This window comes from Trachemys scripta, chromosome 1, assembly GCF_013100865.1.
Source record: "Trachemys scripta elegans isolate TJP31775 chromosome 1, CAS_Tse_1.0, whole genome shotgun sequence".
Classification (NCBI taxonomy): domain Eukaryota; kingdom Metazoa; phylum Chordata; order Testudines; family Emydidae; genus Trachemys; species Trachemys scripta.
In genome coordinates, this window is record NC_048298.1 from 163,408,066 (window position 1) to 163,435,877 (window position 27,812).

The 27,812-nt window shown below is 44.1% G+C and overlaps 1 protein-coding gene across 2 annotated transcripts in view; it reads right to left on the reverse strand.

Annotated features, from left to right (window-relative positions):
• Positions 1 to 287: 287 nt before the first annotated feature.
• Positions 288 to 27,812, reverse strand: part of RCSD1 (RCSD domain containing 1) — a 49,236-nt gene continuing 21,711 nt past the window's right edge. Inside the window, exons 2-8 of one of the 2 annotated variants that reach the window (XM_034791620.1) lie at positions 13,675 to 13,782; positions 8,369 to 8,458; positions 6,761 to 6,832; positions 5,668 to 5,871; positions 3,866 to 4,563; positions 2,741 to 2,802; positions 288 to 2,596 (exon numbers count right to left, since the gene is read on the reverse strand). In XM_034791620.1, coding sequence (XP_034647511.1) covers positions 2,766 to 2,802; positions 3,866 to 4,563; positions 5,668 to 5,871; positions 6,761 to 6,832; positions 8,369 to 8,458; positions 13,675 to 13,782 — 1,209 coding nt within the window. In that variant the 3' untranslated portion in view covers positions 288 to 2,596; positions 2,741 to 2,765. The remainder of the gene's footprint in view (positions 2,597 to 2,740; positions 2,803 to 3,865; positions 4,564 to 5,667; positions 5,872 to 6,760; positions 6,833 to 8,368; positions 8,459 to 13,674; positions 13,783 to 27,812) is intronic. The other variant, XM_034791629.1, reaches the window with a different exon arrangement.

Below are 27,812 nucleotides of genomic sequence, written 5' to 3' on the forward strand. Positions count from 1 at the left end.
AACCTCTGTTCTTACCATGGAATCTTTAATGGCTACACAGATAGGATTTGTGTTTTTAAGGTCTCATCCTGAAGACCTTCACATAGTGAACTTTAAAGGGATGAATAGTTGAGTCAGAGATATCAGTACTGGGACCTGGCTCCAGGGAGTCCACAAATTTCAAACCTGATGGTTTAACACTACACTATCCCCTAGTCGTAATCCCGCCCTCATTCTGTCTGCTGCCACCAGCTCTACTCATCCTGGTTTGGGCTTCTGCAGCTCCCCAGGAAGAAACACACAGTTAGTTTTCTTTTCAACTCCACTATTTTATTTCCTCTGTTTTCCCATTATATTTTCAAGGTGAGGGAGGACAAATTCCACCCCCTAGGCCAGCACACACATTCTCTAAACACGCACACTCATATATACAGAAATGCACAATTACACACGTCCAGCTACATCAGCTGAGAAAAAAAATGTTACAGTGATGACTGCAGCCTGGCCTGGGATACAAGCTCAAGCAAAGAGATTAAAATGTATTTCAAAGATGTGACTTGCTGACATGGCTCAGAGAGGGTGTGGGGGTTGCATATGCTGAGAAACCTCTTCTAGGTACAAATGGCAATACCAGTCACTTTTCACTGGTTTTGAATGAACAATATCTTAGTGCTTTCATCTGGGAGGATGGAAGGCAGGAGACATTAACTAGAACATAAATCCATTTGTCTTTTTGTGAATTTAATACAGGTAAAAGGTGACACATAGGATATTATTTATTTGTATAGCTGTAGTGCCTAGGACCCCCAATCATGGATTTAGGACCCCATTGTGCTAGGCTCTGTACAAACACAGAACAGAATGACCCTCTGCCTCATAGATCTCCATCCACAGAGCAGGTGCAGCACAGGCAGCAGCAGAACCAGGTTCCATCACTCTCTGCCTTGCCAGTGTGTCTAACCCCTGTCCTGGGTCAACTGCTGCAAAGATGAAAGGGAGTTCAGTCTCCATGGCCCTTTCAGTCTTTGGCCTCTTCAATGATACTGTCGGGTCGGGGACGTTGTCGGGTGTCAGAGAATGTGTTGGTGGTTTTAGTGATGTGGACACCTGTCCATCAGGAATAGGATTGTGATACTCCCCCAAACTCATTTAATGTAGACTAATCAATAGCTAATGCAATCTGGACGCGAATGGCTCCATAGCCCATCCACAACTAGTCCTCTGAGCCAGCTAGTCCTTTGAAAGTTCTAACAGAACCCTAAATGCCAGCTCCAAGCACTTATATGGTCTCATCACCATAGTATCTGAGTACTTCTCCTGTTATCCAGTCCTTTCAAACACTCCCTCTAAATGCTCTAAGGCAGTGGTTTTCAAACTTTTTGTATTGGTGACCCCCTTCACACAGCAAGCCTCTAAGTGGGACCCTCCTTATAAATTAAAAAAACCACATGATTTTATATTTAACACTCCTTTAAATGCTGGAGCGGGGTTGGGGATGGAGTTGGGCTGGCAGGGCTTGGGCTGTCAACCCTGCACATGGCTGACAGCTCATGACCCCCTCGTAATAACCTCCTGACCCTCTGAGGGGGTCACAACCCCCAGTCTGAGAACCCCCACTCTAAGGAGAGAACCTGGCTCTTTAAAATAAATTTTTCATGGGATGGTAGTTCACCAATTCGAATTCAGCCTAGGCCATAAGTGAGCCATTGCCACTGGGAGCTGTGGGCCGCTGTGCAAATGTAAACAAACAGTCTGGCAGCCCACCAGCGGATTACCCTAACGGGCCACGTGTGGCCTGTTGGCCGCAGGTTGCCCACCACTGCCATAGTAAGTGAAACTCAATCATACACAGGTTGTTCACTGGCTTACATGAAATGAACAGGTTATTTCAGTCCAGTTTGCAGTAAACAAGTGTCTATCACAAAAAATTAAAAGTGGTTCTAACTGGCCACTTGTTGGTAGTCTCAGTAGAGTCCAAAGACGTCATGACAACTGACTTACACTTGATCCTTCCAAGTAACAGTTGAATATAGTGGTGGAGTAGTGTGAGGAAAGCTTGCAGTATTACTTCAGATGCTGTAAGTGTTCTGTGGATATGGTACTTCAGTTGCTACTTCTCACCAACACGAAAAAAACACACACAAAAAAATCCTACAGAAAAATAATCTTTAGCTTGTACGTGTTTCAAATACATATTTGCCAGCCCAGCACTAGTCCAAGTAGATATTCATCAAAGATGTCGTATAAACCATTTAAAAATGATCTTCTCCAGATTTAGGATTCACATTGTCTGACATAAAGCATATATATATTTGGAGAGAAAATTATTTCCCCGTACTTCTAAAAACTTAATTTACTTGCATTTGAAAACTGAAAATATTTCAAAGGAAGCTACTTAAAAAGGCACAACTTATATATGTCCAAAACTGATAAATTGCATCAAAGTCCAACATGGGGGAGCAAACAAAATTTGGAACTTCGCTGTAATGGTGAACATTGGGCCCAGAAACGGTGGTGATTGTCATGCCCAAGCTACTGTGCATCAGGTCTCTAGACATGGCCATGAAGTTGCTCAATATACCCCAAGAAGAGTCAGCCAGTACATCCATTTTGAACCCTGCAGCAAAAGAAAAAAAGAGGTCTTAATTCCAGTCTCTCCTTCCCACTGCTACAGAATGTTATGGGTAAGAGCAGTGAACATCTTTGATGTTATTAATATTCTGCTGATCTGTTGCAAGGGAGAGTCCTCCAATAGCTGCACCTTAATTGGACTGTTTGGCTTCTCTTCACATTAAAGTCTCCTGTATCCTGATTGGGTTCATCCTTTTGAGAGAGAAAGAATGATAGAAGAGAGAAAGGAAAGTTATAAAAATAAACATATGTTACAATTTTACATTGATACGAGTCTCTAGGAAAGTCTGGAATCTGGGTGTCTTTTTGGCCATCTTTTATAATTGGGTTATGGTTTTCCTGCTATAAATTTGAAGGACAGCTGCAGCCAGACCACTCCGATTGATTTCCTCTGTTCTCACCAGCTAAGCTGGGTCAGTACTTGGATTGAAAACAGGGAATCATTTTTTTTCAGTTTTTAACTTTCCTATCCACATTCATTTTGGATCTTTTCTCCCCACAACATGCCCTTTACGACACAGATTTGAGCCCTCCAAACTCAGATAGTTCAGTAGAAAAACAGGACAGGTGGAAACCTAAGGGGGAATGCAGAGAGTCCCATGTTGCTGGGGTGACTTTTCATCAATATAACTCTGCTCTGTAATAGCTAGTGTGCAGGTGGCACCACTGCCCTGTTGGGTGGAATGGAGACCTGGTTAGGTGTGTGGGATTATGTTGGCCACCGATGGTTAAAGGCCAGGTACAATGAGTGTAAACCCTAATATAGCTAGTGGAAATTCTCCTTTACCTCAAGGGGTAGAGGCCTGTGTTTTCTGAATTAGAAGGAACTAGTTTGTGTGGTTCAGTGGGTGACCACGAAATTGGTATGTGTGCACCACAATTAGGGCTGACAGTCCTAACAAGAGGTTTGGAAATGTCCCTTTTAATCAGACAGTTTAATCTAATGGTCTCAGGGTGAAAAATGCTTTTTGCCACATGTACTTTCAAAATATTGGGCACCTGAGCGAAGTGTCAAGGGTCAGCATTTCTTTCTCTTCTTTCACCTACATCCCTTTCACTGTCATGCCAGCCTGGGGAGCCAAGCCTTTTAATTGTCTGTATTAGATGCTCTGATATTGAAGTTGATTTGTACTGGGATTTAACAAGCACCAGAAGGAAATGCCTTTTTATTTTTAAGGCAAAACACTTGTGAGAGCCTCTGGTATTTCATGAACAATTACCATGGTGGCCTATCTCACCTCTGCTTCACACTTACCCTGTGCCTGGTTCTTGCATTGGCATTACACTATGATGCTCACTGGCAGTTCCTGTGTCTGCTGCCGGCCGCAGCATCCCCGTCTCCAGGGACTTTTCCTGGGTGTCTGATGTTTCCTGTATGTCTTTGCCCTCACTGTTTTCTTCCTTCTTCACCTCTTTATTTTCTTTGTTCCTTTTTTCCTGTTCAGAGGCACTGCCATCCTCCCTTTCCCCCAGGGTGCTCCCTTCCTTATCCCCTGGGGTGTTCTGGCACAGCTTCTTATCCTTATCTCCCATGGTACTTGGGCATGGCTTCTCCTCTGGGGTGCTCTGGGATGACTTCCTCTCTTCCTCCCCTGGAGTGCTTGCGCAGGGCTTCTCCTTATCTCCTGTGCTGCTCTTGCATGGTTTCGCTGCCTCTGTTTCTTTTTCTCTCTCCTCTTTGTTTTCTGTGCTGCTGGACCCTCTCCCTGAGGGTGGCTTTTCATTGGATCCTATCCGTTTCTGCATCAGTTTACTGCCTGTTCCATACACAGGTGACTGCAACTCCTCTTTCTGACTCTTAGGCATGAATACCTCATCACCATCCTCTTCCTTGGCCCCATTTTCTTGAGATGATCCAGTTGCCCTTAAATCTTCACCATCTCCGGAGTCGGACTGAGACTTTCGGAATTTCCTGGAGGGGGGTCTGCGCTTCAGTGACCCCCGTGTCCGCACCTGAGAACAGGTAAAGTTGAGATTGAAGAATTTAAATAAACCACACCAGTGTGCAGCGTCAGCCCAGAAAGCTAGGGTGAATGACTTGGATGCTCAGCTGGTGACTCAAGACACCGGTTCTCCTTCTCATTGACACTTTGCCTCTCTGAATAAGTAATGAGAGATCATTACCCCAATTTAAACTGTGGCTCTCTCTCCAATTTACATGATCAAATCTGAAAACATTAAGTTTGACTACAAGGACACAAGACTCGATATATAGTTACTTATGAACGAGGAATTACTTTGGAAACCTCTGCCATTTTATTTTGGGCACTGGGGTGATGGGAAAGGATAAAGGAGTTTCACATCTCAGTAATCTGAGGACCAATGGTGAAATCGAGCAGTCCAGATTCTCTCCCTGTTGTCGCCAATTCATCTGAGTCCTAATCTGCAGAAGCCCCTGCTATTCTGGTATGTCTTGGGCCTTCCAACTTCTCCCAGTTGAAGGCTGTATTGGCAGCTAGCCTGCAAACTAAGAACTGCACATAAATTGCATAAACTGGAGAAGTTAACCAGCTGCCTTCTTCTTTAATACAGAGTTGTGGTTTACAGAGACTACAGTTCCCAGTATTCAATGCAGCCTGTCCTGCTCAGACACATTAAGTGTTGAATGATTGGCCCTTCATGGGCTATGCCTCTGTATTAAAGGAGTGGGCATGGAACACACTGCAGAATTTCAAGGTTTATTTGACTTGCAAGCTGCAGTATTAATACACTAACCCACTGCACTACTAAGTGTTGGTCATTAATTTTGACATGATGTTGTCTGAAAAGCTGTGATCAGTCCAGCTCATGTTGAGTTGAAGCAGGTGAGTCATGCCACTTCATCACCTGCTGGAATCTGAGGGACTATGGAACTCTATTTGCAGGCAGGCAAAAGAGGGAGTCCAGTGGATCACAGTGAGAGAGAATTTCAAAACTGATGCAGCGATCTCCTCGTTTGGCTGCAAACACACTCTGTGAAGACTGAATTGGAAGGTAAGACCTACTGTTGCAGTTCCACTCCAAGCAGTAAACTGGCTTTGGCTTCCTGTGTTGGAGAAGTCCTGGAAGACACTGTACCTTGTTATAAAACTTCAGGTGAGTGCCCTCTGGTGGTTGATCAAAACTGACTGGTGTTTCATCCGATTCACTGGAACGGGACTGGATGCCGGGGCTGCTGGGAGTTGAAGGGGGAGTGCTAAAGGGAGATGGTATGACTTTCAGACCTGGGCTTTTTGGAGATGTTCCTGGCACCAGGGCAGCTGGAGCAAATGCCAGATTGGCCTGCAAAAAAAAATCATCATTATAATAAACCTCCCCTCGGATTTAATATCATGATTTTTGGTGTTATTCTACCTGCCACCCAAATTCCCCGTCAGAGATGAAGTGGACCACATGGGGGAGCCCTTGCCCTTAACACACATGATAGCCTCTCAACTGACAAGAGAGATAGCTCCTGGTTTTGTGTTTCTCCTGGTGATATTGTCAACAAACAATCCCATGTGGAGACGTTCTGGATGGACAATTGCCCTTCCCGAACAGCTGGATCTCAGAACCAATCTTGTGTCATCTGAAGTATTAGGGATTTTCCAGTGTCCCAGCCAAGCGAATATGTTTCCCATAGTTTTGCACAGCAGAGGCTGTGAACAGAGCAGTCAATAATAACAAGGAACTTTAAATCATTCTGTATTTGCCCAGATAGCACCTGAAGTTTGCAGCTGTGGGCACTCTCAGGCCCTTCAAATGATCATTATATTTAATATAAAAGAAAAGTGAGAAGCGTTTAGGGTATGTCTACACTTCAGCTGGGAGGATGTTTCGGGTAGACAGATGCGCTTGCTCTGCTTGACCTAGTGTACTAAAAATAGCAGCATGGTCACGCTGGCATGGGAGGTGGCTTGGGGTAGCTGCCCAAATACAATCCCACCCAACCCCCTGGGTGCATACTCGGGTGGCTAGCTCAAGCCGCAGCCTGTGCCACTGTGGCCACACTGCTATTTTTAGCTTTCTAGCTCAAGCAGAGCTAGTACTTGTCTTTCTACCCATCCTGGTACCTTCCCAGTTGCTGTGTAGACATATCCTCAGGGATACAAATATAGGAGCCTTGTTAAAGGCTAATCAATTTAATTCCCTGAGAGATACAACAGCCGTGTTGACAGCATCCAGCACGTACCTGCAGTTTTTCAATCAGGGGAGAGCTTTTCACCTTGACCCTGGGAAGGGGACAAGCATTTGGAGACGGCTTCTGTAAATAAACAGAAAAAGACCAAAATAAACTAGATGAAGAAAGGAAAAGTTCTGAAGCCTGAACCGGTCCAGATTGGTCCTGGGAAGTGAGAGATGGAAGAAGAGGAAGGAAAGTGAAGAATGTGTCACTGAAGCCTATGGAGGGATCTTTACAAAGGAGTCTGTTCTTCCCTTTCCCACTACTCCCACCTCGTCTGCTGTCCAGCCATTAAGTCTATGATAAAGAGGAATTAGATCACACAGGACTGAGGAAGCGGAGAGCACTGTACAGAGTAATATCATTCCGCTCTGAGAAAGATTATCAAAAGAAGGTAGCCAAGCCCTCTACATTATCCTCCTGTTACCGAAATATTGGGTTTACCTAGCTGAGAGCCAATAACAGCCAGACAGGAATAAGGAAGAGTAGCTTTATTTTGCAGAAAAAAGGAGAGCTTTGCACCTTGGTACAAAAACTTTGTTTTATACACATTTTACAGATTTTTTATACACATTTAGACAAAGGTCCTTGCAGTGTTAACACTTGATTGGTGGTGGTCAGACCCGTGCTTTTGCTATCTGGTCAGTGAAAACTGGCTTGGGACCAGCTCCAACTACCTTAAGGCCTTGAAGGGAAAACAGTTGAAAAGTTTAGGCTACTGTGTACTTGAAGTGTTTGCTTCCCCCTAATGGCCGCTGGTTGACATAAAGGCTGCTCTGTTAAGGGGGGGTCACTAGTAACTTTTACACTCCCTTTCCCCTCCCACCACTCAAACAGTGCCCTCTTTTGAGAGAAAATCGGATTCTGTCCTTTCTGATTAGTATATCCATATTAGGGATTGTGTAATGGTTAGTCCCAGAAGACTAAGGTCAGTACTTCAGGGTGCTAGTCTTGGCTGTGCCACTGCATGGCATTGGGCAAGATATTTAACCTCTCTGTGGTGCAGTTTCCTCATCAGTAAAATGGAGATAAAACTGACCTTCCTCACAGAGGGTTGCAAGGCTTTAATGTTTGTAAAGTGTTTTATGAACTATTCCTCTAGCGTATCTGAAGAGTAATGTTTGGCCCTGGAAGAATTACACACTCATTCACCCTTTCAAACTGTGAATCTAGAAGGAGGGAAGACTCCAAGAGCAAATGATTACTTAATATTTATGTTGCAGTAGTGCCTAAAGGCCACAACCAGGTTGGACTACATTTTGGTATATAAACAACGTATGACAGTCCCTTCCCTAAAGAGCTTAAGATGTGAGGATGGAGCTTGTATGGGAAAATCAGGCGGATCCTACGGAGATGTGGTGCCACAGAGGGAGAAACTCACAAGCAGAACTGGAACATGTACGTGTGTCTACAACAGTAAGGAGACAGCAAGGAGCAGAGTATGTGTCGGGTATTGCTGTGGATGGATAGGGGAAGTGTTCTCTGCTTTAGAGCTTATGGTTTATGTTTCACTATTGGTGGTCCCTCTGGTAAACCCACATTCACATGCCTTTTAGGAATCAGAGAGAATAAGACCCAGCAAAAAGGAAGGTCTTTCCTTATTGCATTGGTACTCACCGTCTCCCCATTGTGGCCCAGCTCCACCTTTTGGGTGTGTAGGGGAAGGGAGCAAGGTGGTTTCCTCCGGGTTGGTTTATTGGCTGGTACCTGAAGATAAAGACAGCCATTTGAGTGACAAAGGAAGAGCAAGGAGGTTACACTCAAGCACCAGAAGGCAGCCTCTAGTGTTGTGTGTCTGCAAAAGGCCCAAGAGAAAGCAGTGTGGGGGGGGTGGAGATGTCTCCAAGAGCAGCAACATAGAATATAGGGTTGGAAGGGACCTCAGGAGGTCATCTAGTCCAATCCCCTGCTCAAAGCAGGACCAATCCCCAACTAAATCATCCCAGCCAGGGATTTGTCAAGCCTGACCTTAAAAACCTCTAAGGAAATTCCACCACCTCCCTAGGTAACCTATTCCAGTGCTTCACCACCCTCCTAGTGAAAAAGTTTTTCCTAATGTCCAACCTAAACCTCCCCCACTGCAACTTGAGGCCGTTACTCCTTGTTCTGTCATCTGGTACCACTGAGAACAGTCTAGATCCAACCTCTTTGGAACCCCCTTTCAGGTAGTTGAAAGCAGCTATCAAATCCCCCCTCATTCTTCTCTTCTGCAGACTAAATAATCCCAGTTCTCTCAGCCTCTCCTCATAAGTCATGTGCTCCAGCCCCCTAATCATTTTTGTTGCCCTCTGCTGGACTCCTTCCAATTTTTCCACATCCTTCTTGTAGTATGGGGCCCAAAACTGGACACAGTACTCCAGATAAGGCCTCACCAATGCCGAATAGAGGGGAATGATCACATCTCTCGATCTCCTGGCAACACTCCTACTTATACAGCCCAAAATGCCGTTAGCCATCTTGGCAACAAGGGCACACTGTTGACTCATATCCAGCTTCTTGTCCACTGTAACCCCTAGGTCCTTTTCTGCAGAACTGCTGCCTAGCCACTCGGTCCCTTGTCTGTAGCAGTGCATGAGATTCTTCCGTCCTAAATGCAAGACTCTGCACTTTTCCTTGTTGAACCTCATCAGATTTTTTTTGGCCCAATCCCCTAATTTGTCTAGGTACCTCTGTATCCTATCCCTACCCTCCAGTCTATTTACCACTCCTCCCAGTTTAGTGTCATCTGCAAACTTGCTGAGAATAAAGGTTGTGTGAGGAGGGGGATTTGAATCCACACCTGCACAGGGAGACCACAACAGCTGATTGTGGGAAAGAGAGCCTTGAATGTGGCACCTTAGACCGCTCGGCCATCCTGACACTTAGAGATGCTCTAACAAGTATCCCATTGGAAACCCCACAGTAGAATGGCTTGTAATTTTTCTGTTTTCTTTCCTGTTTCTGGTAATCACTAAGCTTTCATCTTTTGAAGGGGCCTCAACTTCCTGCTTCATTCATTCACTGAGCTCACTATCCTAGGTGTGGTACCAGGGGCTGAAGGGCAGCTGAGAGTTCTGAACACAGCCCACAGCCTCGCTAATCTTTCAAAGGGAGATGCAGCTCACAGAGACCACAGGGCCAAAGTTGCAATGTTTAACAAGTGACTTAGGAAGCAGGTTTGTCCAGAGAGAAGGGACAGCACTTTTTTATCAACTGCACAAACACTCCTCTCAGTCTGAACCTGCACAGGCTCCTGGGAAGATCTAGCTTATTCCGGGCATGAGGAGAGGCTTAGCACAGACGTCAGCGCAATCTCTCCAAAAATCTATCATCTCATTTGCACAGTTATGCCCATGCAAGTAACCTGAAACCTATACTTACACCAGCATGGAAAGCTCCGACTTGATTTGAATTGCATGTGTCTCTATGTCGGAGATGAGAGCAGCTGAAATTTCCTCTATTTTATGCCAATTTCCGTGACCTTCTGGCAAGTTACCAATGTGCTCTGTGGTGCAATATTTGGTGACTTTTGTCATAATTTGTACCCACTTAATGTCCAGGGATCTGGGAAGTTACAAACATCAGATTGTGGCAACTTCATCTTTGAAGAGTTGGCCACTTTAGAGAGTTTGTCTGGAGTGACAAAGTCAGGCACCATGGCTTTATGAGGTTTACACTGTTAACTGGTGATGTTGTGTCAGCAAATTGCGATGCAATATAATTGCGTGAAGCAATGTAATCAAGCTGTGACTGTGTCCTCCCATAACAACATAATATCGTCCTGACACATCACAATCCTGGCATGCAGTATCATCCTATTCTGTTGAAACATCATCATATCACAACATTATGATACCACATTGCGAGGCAGTGACATTTCGTGGGCATCCATTAATGTCCTATATATGCTAAGTTCGCAGGACATAGATCACCATGCTGACATCAGGATGACCACAGATATAGTGAGGTCGGGCAACCATGATTATTACATCACCCCCCAGGACTGTGATACACTGAAATGATTTTTGTTTTTAACATGTGTGTTTGTGATGGTAGTAGGGGACTCTCTGTGTCACAGAAAGTGGATCAGCGGCCATGAGTCCTTTGACTTTCCCTGCCTCCTCATTGGATTAAATCCATTTGGGGCCTTGACTCATCACAGTTTTGGGCAACCTTTGCTGCTTAAGTTCTTTCTACCACCACTAACCAGGTTTCCTAGACTTCTCTTCCAGTCTCCCTTACCAAGAGAGGTTTTTCCTTCCTGCTTCCCAGCAGACTCTGTTTCTCACTGACTCACTGGTGCATCTAGGCCTCAGTGAAGCAGGCCTGGATCACAAGGATTCAGTTATTCTACCTTAATCTGCCCTATGCCTTGTAGAAGAGGAAGGAAAGACAAGGCTGCTCTGATTGAGATGCTTTCTGGTGATAAATGACAACACATTGGGGCTAGTCAAATGTCCAGTGTCCTCAATTACATTGAGTCAATCCAGCTCCTAGCAGGACATGAGTCCTGTCCAATGTGATGTTCCAACAACCTGCAAGACTGCACCAGTTTTCCTGCAGTGCCAATCCATGCTGTCTAACCCATCAATAAACCATTGCTTGAACTCTAATGGGTCCTATTTATTTCTCCTGAGTTCAGTCATACTGTAGCCCACGTAAACGAAATTAAAACTGCATAATCTTTGTGATAGCTGTATCAACTATCTGCAGCCAAACAGAAGACTATCTTCATTTGTTTAAATCCCACTGAATGTCAACTTCTTGCTTTTAGGGGAGAAGGGGAATCCTGATAGCAGTATGTGCTGGTCCTCACTGGAGACGTTTGTGAGATGCATGCCTTGCATATAATAGTTTTGTTTGTTTTTATCCAGCAGTTACTGGGTTAATTAGGTCTCAGTGTGTATACACATGGGCTAAATTGGAGTGTATGTGTCTGCTGTGCTGTGACAAAGCTCTGTCCTTGACTCCATAGGTCCTGCATTTCCTGGCGGATTTTTGCTAGCCTCAGAGGCTCACTGTGACCCTCCACATAGCCCTTCTCTCTCTAGAAACAAGGGTCACAGCTTACTGAGCCATTTTGATCATAAGCCAACAAGGGAGGTGAGGAGAAGCAACCCTCCCTCACACAGTCTCTGTTGTCTCCCAGTTTCGGTAATTAATCAGGGAGGGGAGGGGAGGGGGGATCCCAGGCCCACCCTCTACTCCAGGCTCCAGCCCAGGGACCCTAAAATTAGCAGCTATGGTAGCTGACTTTTTGGAAATAGACATGTACAATTCCCTGGGCCACTTCCCCACAGCAGCCCCCCACTCAATATCTCCTTCACCATTACCTCAGGGCCTCCTTCCTTGCACCTGATATAGATTTGTACTACTTCATTCCTCCCACAGCTAACTCCTGACACCCACACCTCACTGACTAACTGGGAGGCTTTTAACTAGTTCCAGACAGCCCTTGATTGGCTTCAGGTGTCCCAATCAACCTAGCTATCTCCACTGCCTTCTAGAAGGATCTTAATTGGCCCCAGGTGTCTTGATTAACCATGGTAACCACATGGTTACCATGGTACCAGGGATTTGTTTAGCCTGGGGCTAACATACCTGTTCCTCACTACTTTACTGTAGCCATCTGGCCTTGCCCCATCACACTGGATAGAAGTGCTTAGGATCAAATAAAGAGGGACAAAACTTTGTTCACTATTTCTGAGCCCTGGACAGCTGATTCAGAGCTTTACAGAAGATTGCTAAGGAACTATCACTATTATTAATGATCATTATTATTATTGCTGGAGAGCTGCTAGTGCGATGCATGCTGGCTTCTAAGCTGCTCAGTTTGCTGTTCAGCCGCTCACTATTTGGAGTCTCATTTCTGTTTCATAAATATCAAACATTTGATTAAGGAAAGCTAGTTGGGTACTTTCTAATTAATCAGTAGCCAAAAAGGCCCAGTGCTGAGCCGTACATGTGCACCTTGCTTTGATGCCAACTACCACTGGGGAACTCATGGATGTCTTAGCAGGCTTTTCAGTGTCCCCAAAGCACAAACATCCTGCCACTGGCTAACAACAAACTTCTTTTAGTGGGCAGCTGGAATAGGTATGCAAGAATGTCTACATGTAACTTAGGAATGTATAGAGTATACTGTACATGAGATTGTTGTGTGTTATACTACAGTTTGTGAAGCACTATGGGATCATTCGGGATAAAAGTTGCTATCCAAAAATCAAGCCATTATTTTAATGTTTGGATCACCCAGTCTCCCCACCTTCATTGGCCAGGGATGAGTCTCCAATTTCTAGGGTTACCATATTTAAACGTTAAAAAAAGAGGACACTCCACGGGGCCCTGGCCCCGCACCTTCCCAACTCCACCCCTTCCTTAAAGTCCCTGCCCCAACTCTGCCCCTTCCCCTGAGCACCCCGCATTCCCCCTCCTCCTCCCTCCCAGCCACGCGAAACACCTGCCTGAGCGCTACCGGCTTTACGGTTTGCCAGGCAGCCCCCAGACCTCCAGACCCTGTGCCCCCGGCCGGGCGCTTCCCCTCCCGGGCTCCGGCTGCGCTGGGGAAGTGCCCGGCTAGAGGTGCAGGGTCTAGAGGTCTGGGGGCAGTCCGGCAAACCATGAAGCCAGTAGCACTCGGGCAGCTCGGCTCTTCAGCTGCACAAAGCTGAGGTGTCTGGGGGGAGCAGCTGCAGCCACAGCCGCCGCCGCGGGGGAATCCGCCTGCAGCTCGCAGCCTGCCGGAGCTGCTCTAAGGTAAGCAGGGGACTGGGGCAGGGATGCCGGCAAAACAAAGCTGGGAGTATTTTCCCGGACATGTTCGGCTTTTTGGCAATTCCCCCCAGATGGGGATTTGAGGACCAAAAAACCGGACATGTCCGGGAAAATCCGGACGTATGGTAACCCTACCCATTTTCCACATCTGTGGCTGAATTGTTCCTTACCTCCTTTCCAGAAACGCTGGCTGCTTGCTCCTTGAACTTTCCTGCCAGCTGAGCCACAGATAGGGATGCTGACTTCTCCACCTCTGGCTTGGTCTCTGCTGGTCTGCCCTGACAAATCAGAAACAAGATAGTATGTGCCCATGTCTCACAGGTATGGAAAGTTGGAAGGTTGAGATGCAGACAGGTTATTTATTACTGAGTTCAAGAGTAACTGAAGGCTCAGAGCAATGCTGCCGGATGTCAGGTACCTGGTCTGGGAAGAAACCATCCCTGAAAATAGGACCAATTAGTATCTTAAAGTATCCAATGTTATTAGTAAGGTCTGAATGGCTCAGGGATTTGATAGTGTAACAGGGAACCTTTCATCTCTAACTGAAGACCCTGTCTTCAGTTCTCCACTTCAGTGGAAATAAAATGAGATATTTCTACCCACATCGTCCCTGTCACCATCTGTCTCCAGCAGCGAGTAGAACTTGGCGATAGCAGACATATTCTCCAACGACTTTTCTGTGGTGTGGTGGTGATGGGGAAATCTGGTTGTGAGAAGCCTTCCCTTTCCAATGACTCTTCTGCAAGGAGACTGGGCTTTGAGAAGCCCTCCTTCACAAAGCCTCTGTTCTGCTTGGGGAATGTATAAGTGTGACTGGGTGTTACTCTCTATCCTTTCCCAGTATCTCACCTCTGCAAAGAGATATCAAGCTGTAGGAGTTTAGGTAAAGATGCTCCCCCCCATACCTATTCTGTACTTTGCTGGGAACTGGGGAATTGGATCATGTGATTCTACCTACCCCCAGGCAGTGTTCCCTCTGCCACAACCCGATTGCCCATGTCACCTCATATATTGTTGTTTTCTTTGTTATTTTTATTGTGACACAGGTGAAAAGCCTTGAAATAAGGTGTCCATGGAAACCAAACCTGCTGAGCGCCATTGGTTAGCATTGATAAAAAAAAAACAAACTGGGGAAATTGCGAATACTGAACTGACTTGCTTGTCTTGAGCCTTTTCTTCAGAACCTCATAAAATCCAGACAACAGAGTTTTCCAGGCTGCAGCCCACTCATTAGAGAACCTCATACTTCTGCATCCCTGCAGCACCAGTGATAGTGTTTGACCGGTACCACTTTCTTCCCCACACTTCTATTGCTTAGTCTGAAAAGTCCCACCAGAAGCTGGTTTTAGGCCAACACACATTTTCCACAACAGCAGGAACCCCCAAGATTCTTCCCTTTTCGCTTGACTCCATTTGGAAGGCATTGTGGGTTAAGACAGTGGAACTGCGCTCTCAGTGTGCCAAGGCAGCCCAAAGATGGGACTTTGGCCCTTGTAATACAGCGGGGCGTGCTGAAATACAGAGCAGTGGAAACTTAAAAGGTCCTTAGATAGCTATTTCCTAGACAAATTGTGAATCGGTGGGGTTATACTGAGAATTAGCCTGAGTCTCACTTCAGTTTTGGATCAAGTTCTTGGCTGAAACTTTGAGGTGCAGCTTAGTGTGGTTAAGGACCACCCTACTCTTTTCTCATCAGTAACATGGAGATAAAACTGACCTACCTCACAGAGGGCTGCAAGGCTTTAATGTTTGTAAAGTGCTTTATGAATTATGTTAGGACTTGTGGGCATTCAGTGCATTCTTCTGACTGTAAGTCTAACGAGCAACCACTCTTCTATACATCATTTTTTCCTGACATGGCATGGCTGTCCTCACTTGTACACTCTGATTCATCTGAACAGGACAGTGTGCTCCTTCTCCAGCCCTCAGCCTTGCCCCAGATTTCACCTGGGAGGACACAGCAGCTTCTTTTGCTTGTTTTCACTATATGCCTGAGCTAAGGCCTGAAAGCTTGGCTCCCTTTCTCCCTCAGATTTCGTCAAAGCCCCAAGTGCACAGCAAAAGCTGGATGCCCCCAAGCAGTTTCCCTTTAGCTGATAAGCACATTGTAAATAGACTATGTGCTTCTGTGAGTAGTTTGTCCTTCAGTCCACAGGAAGCAGTGAACATGCCATTCTAATATTAGAACAAGTAGTCCACGGGCTGTGGCCCACAGAACTGCCAGCTGCAGGCTCTCCGATTACACCTCTGATTTCACAACAGGAAAATCCATTTTTCAGATCCTCTCTGGCCATTGCGCTGCAGTGTTTCATCTGGCTCTTTCTATTGCAGAAGGCTCCTCTCTCACTGCTGAGGGTGCAGTGGGAGTTTCCTTGTCCCAGCCTAGTGAATGTACGAGGTCACCCTCTTCAATTAAAAGGATGTACACCAAGGTTCCCTCCCCACAACTAGAGGGACAGCACTAGACCCCTTTCTCCCTGCCCCTTCAGGAGAATGTACCTCACCCTCACAATTGGTGAGTAGAGCCCTTGCTCTCTCTCTCTTATGCTCCATGAAATATACTAGACAAGCATTTGACCAATTCCAGGGTATTCTTTTCACTTTGGGGAATATGCCAAGGCTCTCTGAGACTGTGCATGGGAAACAGGGACACTAAGACCAGCTGTCATCTTGATAAAATTGAATAGGTTTGCTATTGTCAGGTTAGGAAGACAGATCTAGTCAGGCCAGTAAGTTGTGCTGTTTGTAGTCAACTTTAGTTGAGTAGCATCACTGAGGGAAGAACAGGAGTACTTGTGGCACCTTAGAGACTAACAAATTTATTAGAGCATAAGCTTTCGTGGACTACAGCCCACTTCTTCGGATGCATATAGAGTGAAACATATATTGAGGAGATATATATACACACATACAGAGAGCATGAACAGGTGGGAGTTGTCTTACCAACTCTGAGAGGCCAATTAAGTAAGAGAAAAAAACTTTTGAAGTGATAATTTGCGGATACAGACTAATACGGCTGCTACTCTGATCACTGAGGGAGGGATTGGGTTTTTTCCTGCCAGAGCAGTCAAGAGTGCCCCATTGTAATTGTAATCGATTCCCTGCTTTGGTGATGGCCTCAGGCAGTGGTGTACCTCAGTCCCTCTTAATCCATAATCGTTTAGTCTCCTGTGGGCTGCAATACTTTGGTCTTATTTTGGTTGCTGGGTTTAGTTTGCAGGTGCTGGGTAGTGGCCTGTGATACACTGGAGATCAGACTAAATGATCTGGTGGTCCCTTCTAGCCTTAAATTCTATGACTCGATTACAGGTGAATTAATAGGATGCTAGGTTAGGAAATCCTATCTGACCAATAGTTAGTAGGATGGTGATTGCTGGTCTCAGAGGTCTTTTAGTTTCCCACAAAAATGAGCATCCAAGGGGATCCTGTGTTATTTGGAGTAATGTCAGTCAGACTCTCTGTTGGAGAGTCGTGAAGAGGGAGTCAAACTGCAGCATCACATTTGGAATGTTTCTACCTGCAAAAGGGGAGTGTAGTTTACCTACATTTATAAAAGGTTTCATTTTCCTTTTTCAGTTAATGGGTTTGAGATGGACATTAGCATGTTTTCCAAGCCAATTTTTATTATTTACTGTGTTTCAGAGTCAACTTTGGGCTGATCAGACAGCCCTGGAGAGTGAAGCCTCCTATTTATTCACAGAACACGTACAGCAACAACTCAAGTTTCCCAACACTTCCCTGCCAATGTCCCTCTTCCCTGTCCTAGAGGGACCCCTTATTGGGCTAAAAGGGGAATTTACTTTCCCATCCAATTTTTTGCCTCTGCTGACACTGCCCCACCGAGGGCCAATCAGATTTGTTTTAATGTGGATACATGTTTGACTTTGCTCTGGACAGGACTGAGATCACAGAGGCCATCTGTGACAAGGTGCACAGATTTTTAGTGCCCTTTGGAGAGACCCCCCACAGGCATGATTCACGCTATCCCACTCATGACTCTCGTGGGAGGCCCTGCTGAGACAAACAGGTGTGTGGGAAATAAGGGCCCTTCTGAGCTGAGGTAATCAGATGCAATGGAACCTAATTAGAGCCTGGGAGCTGGTGTACATTAGAAAGTTAGGTCGATCCAACTACATCGCTCAGAGGTGTAGTTAAGCTGACCCCGGGTAGGTAGCATTAGGTTGACGGAAGAATTGAGAATCCACTGAGAGGTGGATTTACTACAGCTGTGACACTGTAGAATTTCTAACGTAGGCATAGCCTACGCCTTAGACTTGGCTTATCTCAAAAGAGAGAAGTTGTACTGAAGCACCCAGGACAGGGAGATTTAGAGACAGAAGAGCTTCCCTGTGTGTATTGTTTGTGCATTTACAGAAAGTTCTGTTTTGGGGGATCCTGGATTTAATCCACATAAGGTGAATGTGGCCAGAGACTAAATGATGTGAGTGGATTTGATCATCTTTTCATTTCACACGAATCCTGTGAAATTAAACCTGAAACGCCCGAGGTTTTTTGTGTGCTTAACATAGATAGGCCTTCTCTGAAGCTCTGCTCTAGTCAACCCTGGCTTTGCCATTCTACCCCCAAGCCTCTGGATGGTCATGGTACAGATTCTTGTTAGTTAGATTTGAACCTCATGGCCCCATGTGTGAAAGGTATCCCAGTAGCAATCCTTGACCAGGCATTTCTCAGTTTTGTTCATCTTTAAGCCTACTTAGATCATGCCTTTAATGAGCCATGTTAGGATGGTAATGGGGCAGAAGTAGGGTTGCCAATTTTGGTTGGGCGTATTCCAGGAGGTTTCATCACAGGACATAATATTTAATTAAAGATTAATCTGTAATTCCTGGAGACTCCAGGACAATCCTGGAGGATTGGCAACTCTAGGCAGAAGTGGATAATCAGAAATGACCTTGTTCTTGGACCAGTTTACTTTATAGCCTGTCAAGAAAGACCAAGTTTCATTAATGTAATCAAGAATCTAGTTCAGTGGTCTGACTTAAGTAGCTTTTAAATACCAGCTGCATAACAACAGTAACTTACATTCCTCTTCCCCCCAATTTAATTCTCTGACTTCCTGGTGGTTCTTCTCATGTTTTTTTTCACCACATATATAACTGCAAAGGTCAAAGAGGCACAGAACAAATGTAGTAAAAATAACCAGATCTACAGTGTTATGTCTTAGAGATAGGGATAGAGAAACTAAGGCAGAGAAAGCTCAGTAATCAGTATCTTTTCTATGTGACTATAGATAATCTTTGGTAGATAAAAGAATAGGACCCAAGAATCTTGATCCTCAGACCCCTACTGTAACCCACTGTACAGTTTTCCTGCAATACCCAGAAGTCCTAAAGCTAGAAGTGGACAACTTTGCCAGTGCAGTATGCGCTAGATGTGGACTAGGTGAGATCAGCACTTTTGCATACTACCCTAGCTAAAGGGCTGGCATAGCAGAGACACAGCTTTTATTTTTTGAATGGCTATTGCTGAAGATGTAGGCTCTCTGAATTTCCATTCCCATTCCACCCTTGAAAATGCTTTCCCTCAATTGGGAAAGCTGCAAAGCTGGCTAGATACAGCACAGCATGTGGGCAAGTCAGTCATTTTTCCATTTGGTGGCTGGAAACAGACAGGAGGCAAGCTTTCATTTTCAACCCCATATGGGAGCACCTGTTAAGTGACTGGTCCCAGGATTTTTAAGTACAGGTCAGATTAGATCAGTGGTTTGCAATTAAAGGAGAAACATACAATTGCCTATACCAGAGTATTCATTAAAACTTCCTTTTTAAAAACTAATTTTAATACAAAGAAGTTTGGAATAGCCATTTTCTTCGGTCAGACCGGAGATAAGATCCAGGTTGTTCATGAACAGATCTCTTAGAAATAAATTGTTCATTATCTGAAATTCAAGGTGAAAAAAGTGGTTCTATTTTGTGTGTTCCGTGAAGCCTTTGTATAAACGATATGTTAACACTTTCATCAGAATGCTATCAAGAGGGGAGCAGTGTAAGAACCGGAAGTGGAACAATAAGTAGAAAGGGAGGAGTAGGAGCACAAAACCAAGAAAAAAAAATTTATCAAGAGGCAGGGAGTTAGGAAAACAGCTGAATGATCGCACAAGAACAGGAGAGAGAGAGAGAGATAGAGAGGGAAAGCACTAGCAGAGCCTATGCACAGTACAAGACTATTAATTCTCTGTATATCCATAAAAATATCAGCTAAAGCTGAGCGGAGGTTACCCAGGAAGTGGGAGGGCTCAGGCTTACATTGGTCTGTACTTTACATCCCTACAAGGAAATCCCACAATGATTATTCATCTTCGGAGCTCAGGATCATGCTGGGCCCCCAGCACAAGAAACATTACATCCGAAGATGCAAGACTTGAGTAAACAAACCTTTTCTTGATACACTGACCTCCCTCCATCCCAACAAAGCATCTTTCTTCCTCCCTGCAGCCCACTCAACAAATCATTGTATTTTGGCATCGTCAAGTCCTCTGTTTGTGGAGAGATTTGTGTGATTTATTTATCCTTTTGGTTTCTTATCTGCAGTGAAGACTCTCCTTGCTCTGATGGTATTAACTTAGTGCAGCTATCTGCAGAAGTGCTTGCAGAGAAAGAGAGATTGGGGCTCTGGCTAGAGTTCCCATAATTACCCCAGCCTCTCCAGAAGAGGGTGCTGCAGGAGCTTATGCAGTAGCTCTGGCTGTGAAGGAGTTCACAGTTATTCAAGTCCCACTCCCCTCCGTAAGGAGCCATGTTAGGGAATGCGGTTAGAATGCTGACTGCAGAGGAAACTCTCAGCAGCCAGAGTAGCTGAATGCATTAGAGCCACATGATAGATCAGAACTTTGTGTGGTTTAAAGATCCCAGAATGCTGGAATTCCCATCTTCTTTCTCTTCACACTGATTTGATGCTCCATTTCAGAGGAAGAACAATTGGCCTCTAGAGTGTCCATAGGTTCTCCCTGCTAGACAGTAGGGGTAAAATATAGCAGAAAGCCAAGGAAAGAAAATCAGACTTCCATTTAAGGTGCAAACATTGCTAAGGGGAGGGGAAGAGAGAGAAGTTAAAAAAAAAATTCCAGACTAATATTGATACATAATCTGGCTGTGAATAAGTCACATAGCATGATGGGAGATATAATAATGTACCCAGCATGCTTTGCTAAATCCCTGCCCTCTGTGTGCAGTGTCTGCCATTTTAAAGGTATAGTAAACATGGCTCCAATATGAATTTTGACAAAGGAGAATTAAAAATAGTAAAGAAAACTAAATGCCATAAAACCTTTTCCCACATCATCTGGAATGGCAAGTGACTGAACTTTATGGTTTTATTATGGTTTGTCCATACAGGGGAAAAGCCCAGCATAGATAATGCAGAATAGTTTTTACTCAGTAGCTATCCTGTATTAACTCTCTGTGTGGACACACTGATTCCACACTTAATGGATTAATCTAAATCACAAAAAGACAGTTTTAGTGTGGAATCAGATTGTCCCCATGGAGAGCTAGTGTGCAATAGGTATTGTGCTTTAAATACACATCCTAACTATTTAACACTAATTTCCCCATGTAGTCAAGCCCTTAAACTTCCATTCTCAAGCCTTCCCCTAACCCAGATTGACAAGCAATGAGTGAAGGGGCCCCATGATCTCATTAGGCGGCCTGATAATGTGACAGATTTGATATTGCAGGCTTAGTTTAGGGGAAGGTTTGAACATTATGCTAATAGGTCATGGATTTTAAAAGACCCCTGGTCAGGCTCCAGAACCCCCAACAAGCTGTGAATATAAAAGGCTCTCAGACCAGACTCTATGACCCTATAGGCTGTCACAGTAGTGTGAATGGGTCCCTTGGCTCAGTGCCAAAGCCCCGGAGGCAGGTTAGAGATCTCTCTGAGTACACATTTCTCCCTGTGGAATCTCCCAGCTGTTGCCTTTATGTGGATTCTGGTGGCCCTTTGACAAATGAGTGCTCATTAACCACAAATGAGAGTGCCAGAAAGCAAGGAAAAAATAGGCAGGGAAAGTAAGAAAAGGAAAGAAACTCCTGAACTGTGTATGTTGCTTTGTTGCTAGAGCCCAATATTCTACACCATCTTTCTTCAGCTCTAATTTCAATGAAAACAGCAGCCATCACAAGCAACTTCAAGGAAGACACATGAATAGCGTCACTGGAAACATGCATCAGAATAATCTTCCACTATAGCACAGATTCAGGCTATGCACTAGCACTTCTGTGTGTGTAAAAAAAACAAAAAAACCAAAAACCAAAAAAACCACACCCCAACCAACATAAGTTTCACCAACAGAAGCGCTGATGTGGACAGTGTCTCCTGCCAACAGCTACCGCCGCTCATTGGGGGTGGATTAATTATGCCATTGGCATAGAACAACTACAAGGGAGACCTTACAGCGGTGCAGCTGCAGCGGTACAGCTGTGCCACTGTAAGGTCTCAAGTGTAGACATAGCCCGAGGGTTTCTTTATGGATTCTTTGAGATTCCAGTGTTTCTGCAGAATAATTTTCTAGCCTCTGTTTCCACACCATTGCAGTTCCATCTTCCTACCCCTGCAAATAGATTAGCCACAAGAATAGATCTAAGAGAGGCAAATTGCCCCTTTTCCAATGAATAAGTTGTTAACTCTGAAGTAGAACAACAACAACGAGCAACGTTAATTATTTCCTATGGATAATTTGAATAGAAGCATACAGCTAAAACACTTCGTCAGTGTAGCTGAATTCACTTGAAAAAGACATTTCACAATACTAAGGCTGTACGTTTAAAAGAGGAAGGGGAAGTTCTTTGATGAGCATATTAAAGCGCACTTGAAAGACTTCAGGGAGAGGGTTTTTTTAAAAAGACCAAACTGGGTGAAAAAAATTAAATTTTACTTAAAATTATTCAAGATAATAATATTCCACTCAACGCACTAGTGTTTCCATGTGTTCTGACAGAGTTTTCTTTAAAAAAAATCCAAGTTTTGCTATGGATTTCCAGTAGCCTTGTCCTGGTTTTTCTCTCCTGAGAACTCCATGTAGCACAGTTCCAGTCTGTGAGCTCATAGCCAAGAACCCTACAATGGTGAACATCAGAGTATTCTACAGCCGCAACAATGACCAAGAGAAAACATAAAAGAGACTTAATCAGCCAGAAGAGGCAAAAGAACAAGCAGCTCCTACTTACAACATGGCTACTTCAGAACTACAGCTTCTTCTTCTTCTGCTTTATGGCAAAGCAGATTCATTTACTGAGTCTATAACAACCACCCACTATGTTCTTCATTCATTCATTCATGCCACTACTGTCTTACCCTACTCTATATCCTTAAAAAATGTAGTAGAGCTTTTTTAATGTTACCCCACTTTCCCGATACTTTCACTAAACCCTTTATAGTATAGTCTGTCACCTTACATCATCTAAACCAGTGGTTCTCAACCTATTTACCACTGTGGGTCACATATGCAAGTCTCTATGTGTTATGTGGGCCTCATCTACACAATATATACACTACCTGTATGGCCCTGAGGATATCACATGGGCAGCAGCTGTGTGCTGATTGGGCTACAAGTTGCCCGTGGGTTGAGAACCACTGATCTAAACTCTTCATAAAGAGCCTTTCTTTACTGGAACACTCACCACTCTCCCATATCAAGTGATCAATGTTTCTTTAATCTTACATATGTTACAGAGCCCATCTTTGTGTCTATTCAAAATATATAAATAATTATTCAAACCAGAGTGACCAGTTGGCAGTCTAAATATGAGTACTTCACTGATCCTTTTATAATTCTGGAATAGCACATTATCCTCTATTTTGGGGCATACTTCACAGAATGTTCTTCTTCTTTTCTCCTTGGTCCAAAATTTGGCCATTCCCTTTAAGTCCTTTATGAATTAAACTTTTAAAATTCCTGCTTATGGAAAGGAATCTTTATATCAGTTTCTCCATTTTAAAGCTTTTTTTGCTTCCTCATCTACTATGTTCACACCTGAGCATACTAACTGTTGTCAAAAACAATATTTCATTATGAAATAACTCCTGCTTTTTGAGGTAGAGCTATGGCTGCTTGGTTCTGCCAAATGTAAAGAGCCCGCACTCAGAAGGGCAATCTCAGGAAAACATTCTAAAAGAGGACAACCCAACACTGGGGGAAATTACTAAAGAGCGGGAATTTGCCAAAGCATCGGTGATAGCTGCAGCTATAATAGTTAAGGTATGTTAGGAGTGAACATGCCTTTGTTTATTGAAAGTAGAGGGAGAACGCCTGCTTGTAACCCTACGGTGCACTGTTCTGATTTGGTGACTAGCAGTCCCTACTCCTGATGATGCAATCAGCCTGTGTCACCAAGTACGAGGGGCTAGGAGAAACAGCCCAATGGTTTTCCTACTGGGACTCTATCACAAAGCTGTTTTCTGTTTGTGTGTGTTTGGAAGATGGCACTTGCTTAGGGCTCCTTCTCTGGTCCTGTTGTCAGAATGACCTCAGAGGAGCATAAAGCAGATTGCCTATGGCTCCCCCACACCAGCGCTCCCCTAGTTACCCCATGGACTTGATACAAAAAAAATGTGGCCCTGTTTAATGATGAACCTCACCAACTATTGCAACTTCCACTCCTCCGGACTGTTTAACCAATGGTGTCACACAATCCGTTGCAGCTGCACTGCTCTGAATAGTGCTGTTCTTGTTTATGCCAGCAGTGACTCTGGTCTGGAGTGGTGAGAACCTTGGTGGCTGAATACAGCTGAGGCAAAATAATCTGCTCTGCCCTTCCCAGCAGACTTATAGGAAACATCTGTAGACGTCAGGAAACGGCAATTGTAAAAGTACTAGGCAGCTTTTCTATTTCAAAGAAAATGGTCATTGTAATTAAAATAAATGATACAAGTTCTATTTAAATATATCCTCTGATAAAGTCATTCTCCCTGTTGTTGAGGCCTCTTTCCACTAGTAAGGTAGGTGCACTGACTAATGCTACATAGTGTCAGACTTGCTGTGGCAGATGCAAGCTCAGAAATAGAACTTGCATAGAAAGGTGTCTATCTTCCAGCTAGATTTCTTGTTCCACAAGAGTAAATGTGACTGAAATCTAAGCTTAATTATTTAGGAGAGGCAGTTTAGTGACTCAATGTTGGCCTTAGGGCCTCTTGAAATAGTGGTATGGGTCACAAAGTGGAAAAGACAAAGACATCTATCTGTCTTTGTAGAGCTCTGCAATCTGGTATCCTAGCTTCAATACAATTAGCACTAAAAAGGGTCTTATATAGGCGGGGTATTTTTTGGCTGGTGCTTAAACTTTTGAGACTAGATTTATAGTAGATTTCTATGCTTTTCTTCACTCTATGTTATGCAAGTCAAAGGAGCATGAGGCCTGTGCTGCCTAAACGACGTCTGTGGAGATTAGCAAAACTAGAAAAGAAAGCTGTGAAAAATACAAGATGGAAACATAAATTGTTTTCATTAGTAATAATGATACTTAGCATTTGCATAGTGCCTACATAATCAAAGTACTGTGTATACTAATACCCACAACATCCTCATAAGGCATGTGGGTAATACTACCTCACTTTTAGAGATTGAGAAACTGATGGACAAAGGTAAATAACTTGCCCACAGCCACACTAAGTCCAAGACAAAATCTAGATGTGAATTTTAAGACCTTCTGATTCCCAGCTCTGTGTATATTCCTCCAGATCAAATTGCACTAATAAAGAACCAACACATGTTAAAGTAACAGAGGGTCCTGTGGCACCTTTGAGACTAACTTCTGTTAGTCTCAAAGGTGCCACAGGACCCTCTGTTGCTTTTTACAGATTCAGACTAACACGGCTATCCCTCTGATACTTGACACATGTTAAAGTGTTTCCCTAACGTGAGAGTTCCACTTGTCACGAACTCATGCCGTGGCCAGCCTAGCATTTGCACAGGATTATTTAGTTCCTAGTGAATTATTTGTTACTCCTTGTCTCTGTGTTCATCTTTCCTTAAGGGGGATCCATTCTTTTGGGTAAATGATCTTGACTGAAATGGATAGCTTTTTAATTTGAAAACTGTAGCATAGTCTTAAATACACACATACTACAATATATTTGTTAGAGGGCAGTCAACATCCTGTCTTGGAAAAGTGCAAACCCTTTGTGTCCCCAATTACTGTTTATTATATCTGTCTTTATGTATAGTATGCACTTCCTGTGACAGGAGCCTTGTCTAGTGTAGCCTGTATACTGTAACAATCACCTGTATTCCAATAAAGTACTGAGACCTACCTAACATGTAGTGTCTGCATATACCTTCCCTAGGACCTTAAGGTTCAAAATCTGTGAGGAAGAAAAAAAGAGGTTGAGGGTATACTAATAAAGCAAGCCAGAGTATACAGGAGGAAGGGACCCAAAGGTATTGATAGGAAAGGCAATAGATATTGCTGACAAAAGATTTAGTGTACAGTTGAAAGAGGTGGGAGAGTATTAATGGATGAAACTGTTGGGTTCTGATTAGAATCCTGAGGCTACCCCTGGAAAAAAATAGTACTGTGCACAGCTGAAAGAGGTTCTTGGGAGAAGCCAGAGAGCACAGATGGCAGTCACTTGAGGACAGTGAAGATGGAACAGGCCTGTGCTGAGAGGCCAAAATATATTGATAGAGGAGGCAAATGTGTATTATTGAGAGAGCCTAGAGTACACAAATGAGTAGCCATGAGGTCAAGTTGGGAGTTCCTTTGGCTTAGGCCTCTAGAGACAGACCTCTTAAGTCTTTGGGGAAAGGAAGTGGCCTTGGGAAGGTACATATTGTGGGTACTGGGATGGGTGGTTTAGGTTCACTCAGAACTAAAGGCTTTCCGTCTCAGCCAAGGGGGAGGAACCATTGAAGGCCTTAGGGAGGTAGTGGAAGGTTCAGGCACTATCCTTATGCACCGCCTTCATTCAGGACCCAATACTGGTGCCCCCAGGTGCAGGACAAGCAGAAGTTTCCCTTCAGTATTGAGACACCACCAGGGGAGCTCCTCTCAGGCAACAGGAAAAGGGCTGTGAACAAAGCTCATATTTGGCTGAATCTGGTTGCACAGAGGCATAGAAATATCAGTAGTGACAAGGCACAAACACAGGCTGTATGTCCACACGTGGAATGTACCTGACAGTTAATTTAACAGACTACTTTCAGCGATGCCCTCTTGCAGTGGGTCCTCCACCTTCCTCCCTCCTGCCCCTTCTCTCCTCGGTGGAGAAGTGTTTTTAATTTCTTCAGTCTGCAATACTGCCACCCCCCAGAGTTAAAAAACTCCTGAGATTTTAAAAATGTTGGGTTCTTTTTCTGAACTTTTGGCATGCACTGGGGTCACATTTTCAAGCTTTTCTCTGCAACCATGAGAGATAGAAGCTTACTTTTTCTTTTTAAATGAAAGCTGAGATAATCTAGGAGCTGAGGCACTAAAAAAAGAAGGAAAGGAAAAAAAGGGGAGGAGGGAAGGGATGACCTAAAAACAAATATTGCAAGACTCAGGAGTTGGTATCACTGAGTATAACTAAAGTATAAGGGCCCAGATCTTCACAGGTATTTAGGCTTCTAACTTCCATTGATTTCAGTGGAAGTTAGCAGCCTAACTACCTTTGAGGATTTGGGCCAAGCTGGTATATTCCAGCCCCTTATTTTGTAATGGAACTTCATGTCTGACAGAAAGGAGAAAGGAAATGACTGAGTTTCTTTGGCATTGGGATCCCAGGAGCTCTCATATTGGAACAAAACTGAATGACCAAGGCCTAGTAGTTGAATAAGGAGCCACGCCCTACCCACATATGCACTCTCCAAAGTGAAAGAGCCCCCAGTAGTTTAAGAAGGACCATTGAAGTAACTTTCATAATGAGGACACACTAGATTAAAGTGACCATATGTCCTGTTTTTATGTGGTCCTAGGAACTTAATTTGGGACATTTGAAATGTCCTGGCCTTTCACTTTATCAATCAAAACATTTTGGTTTTAGAATTACATAATAAGTAGAATTGCTCTATTTACCAGGAACAAACAATCTAATGAAATGAGCGTTCAGTGTGACGAACAGTATTTGGAGTAAAGAGAAGCCAAAGGAATAGGGACACTGACAAAACTCTTCCCCTGCTCCAAGCGACGGTTAGTGGCACTTGTCAGGGCTCTGTGATAAAATCTTTGAGAATGCTAAGATAGGATGTGTGTGTCAGAGGGGGGAGAAATACTCCATTCCTCTGAGAAATAAACATGTGTTGTTATCAATGCTTAATTTGTAATGAAAGAGGTGCCGGGGCTCAAGCAATTTTTTTACATTCATGACTGAC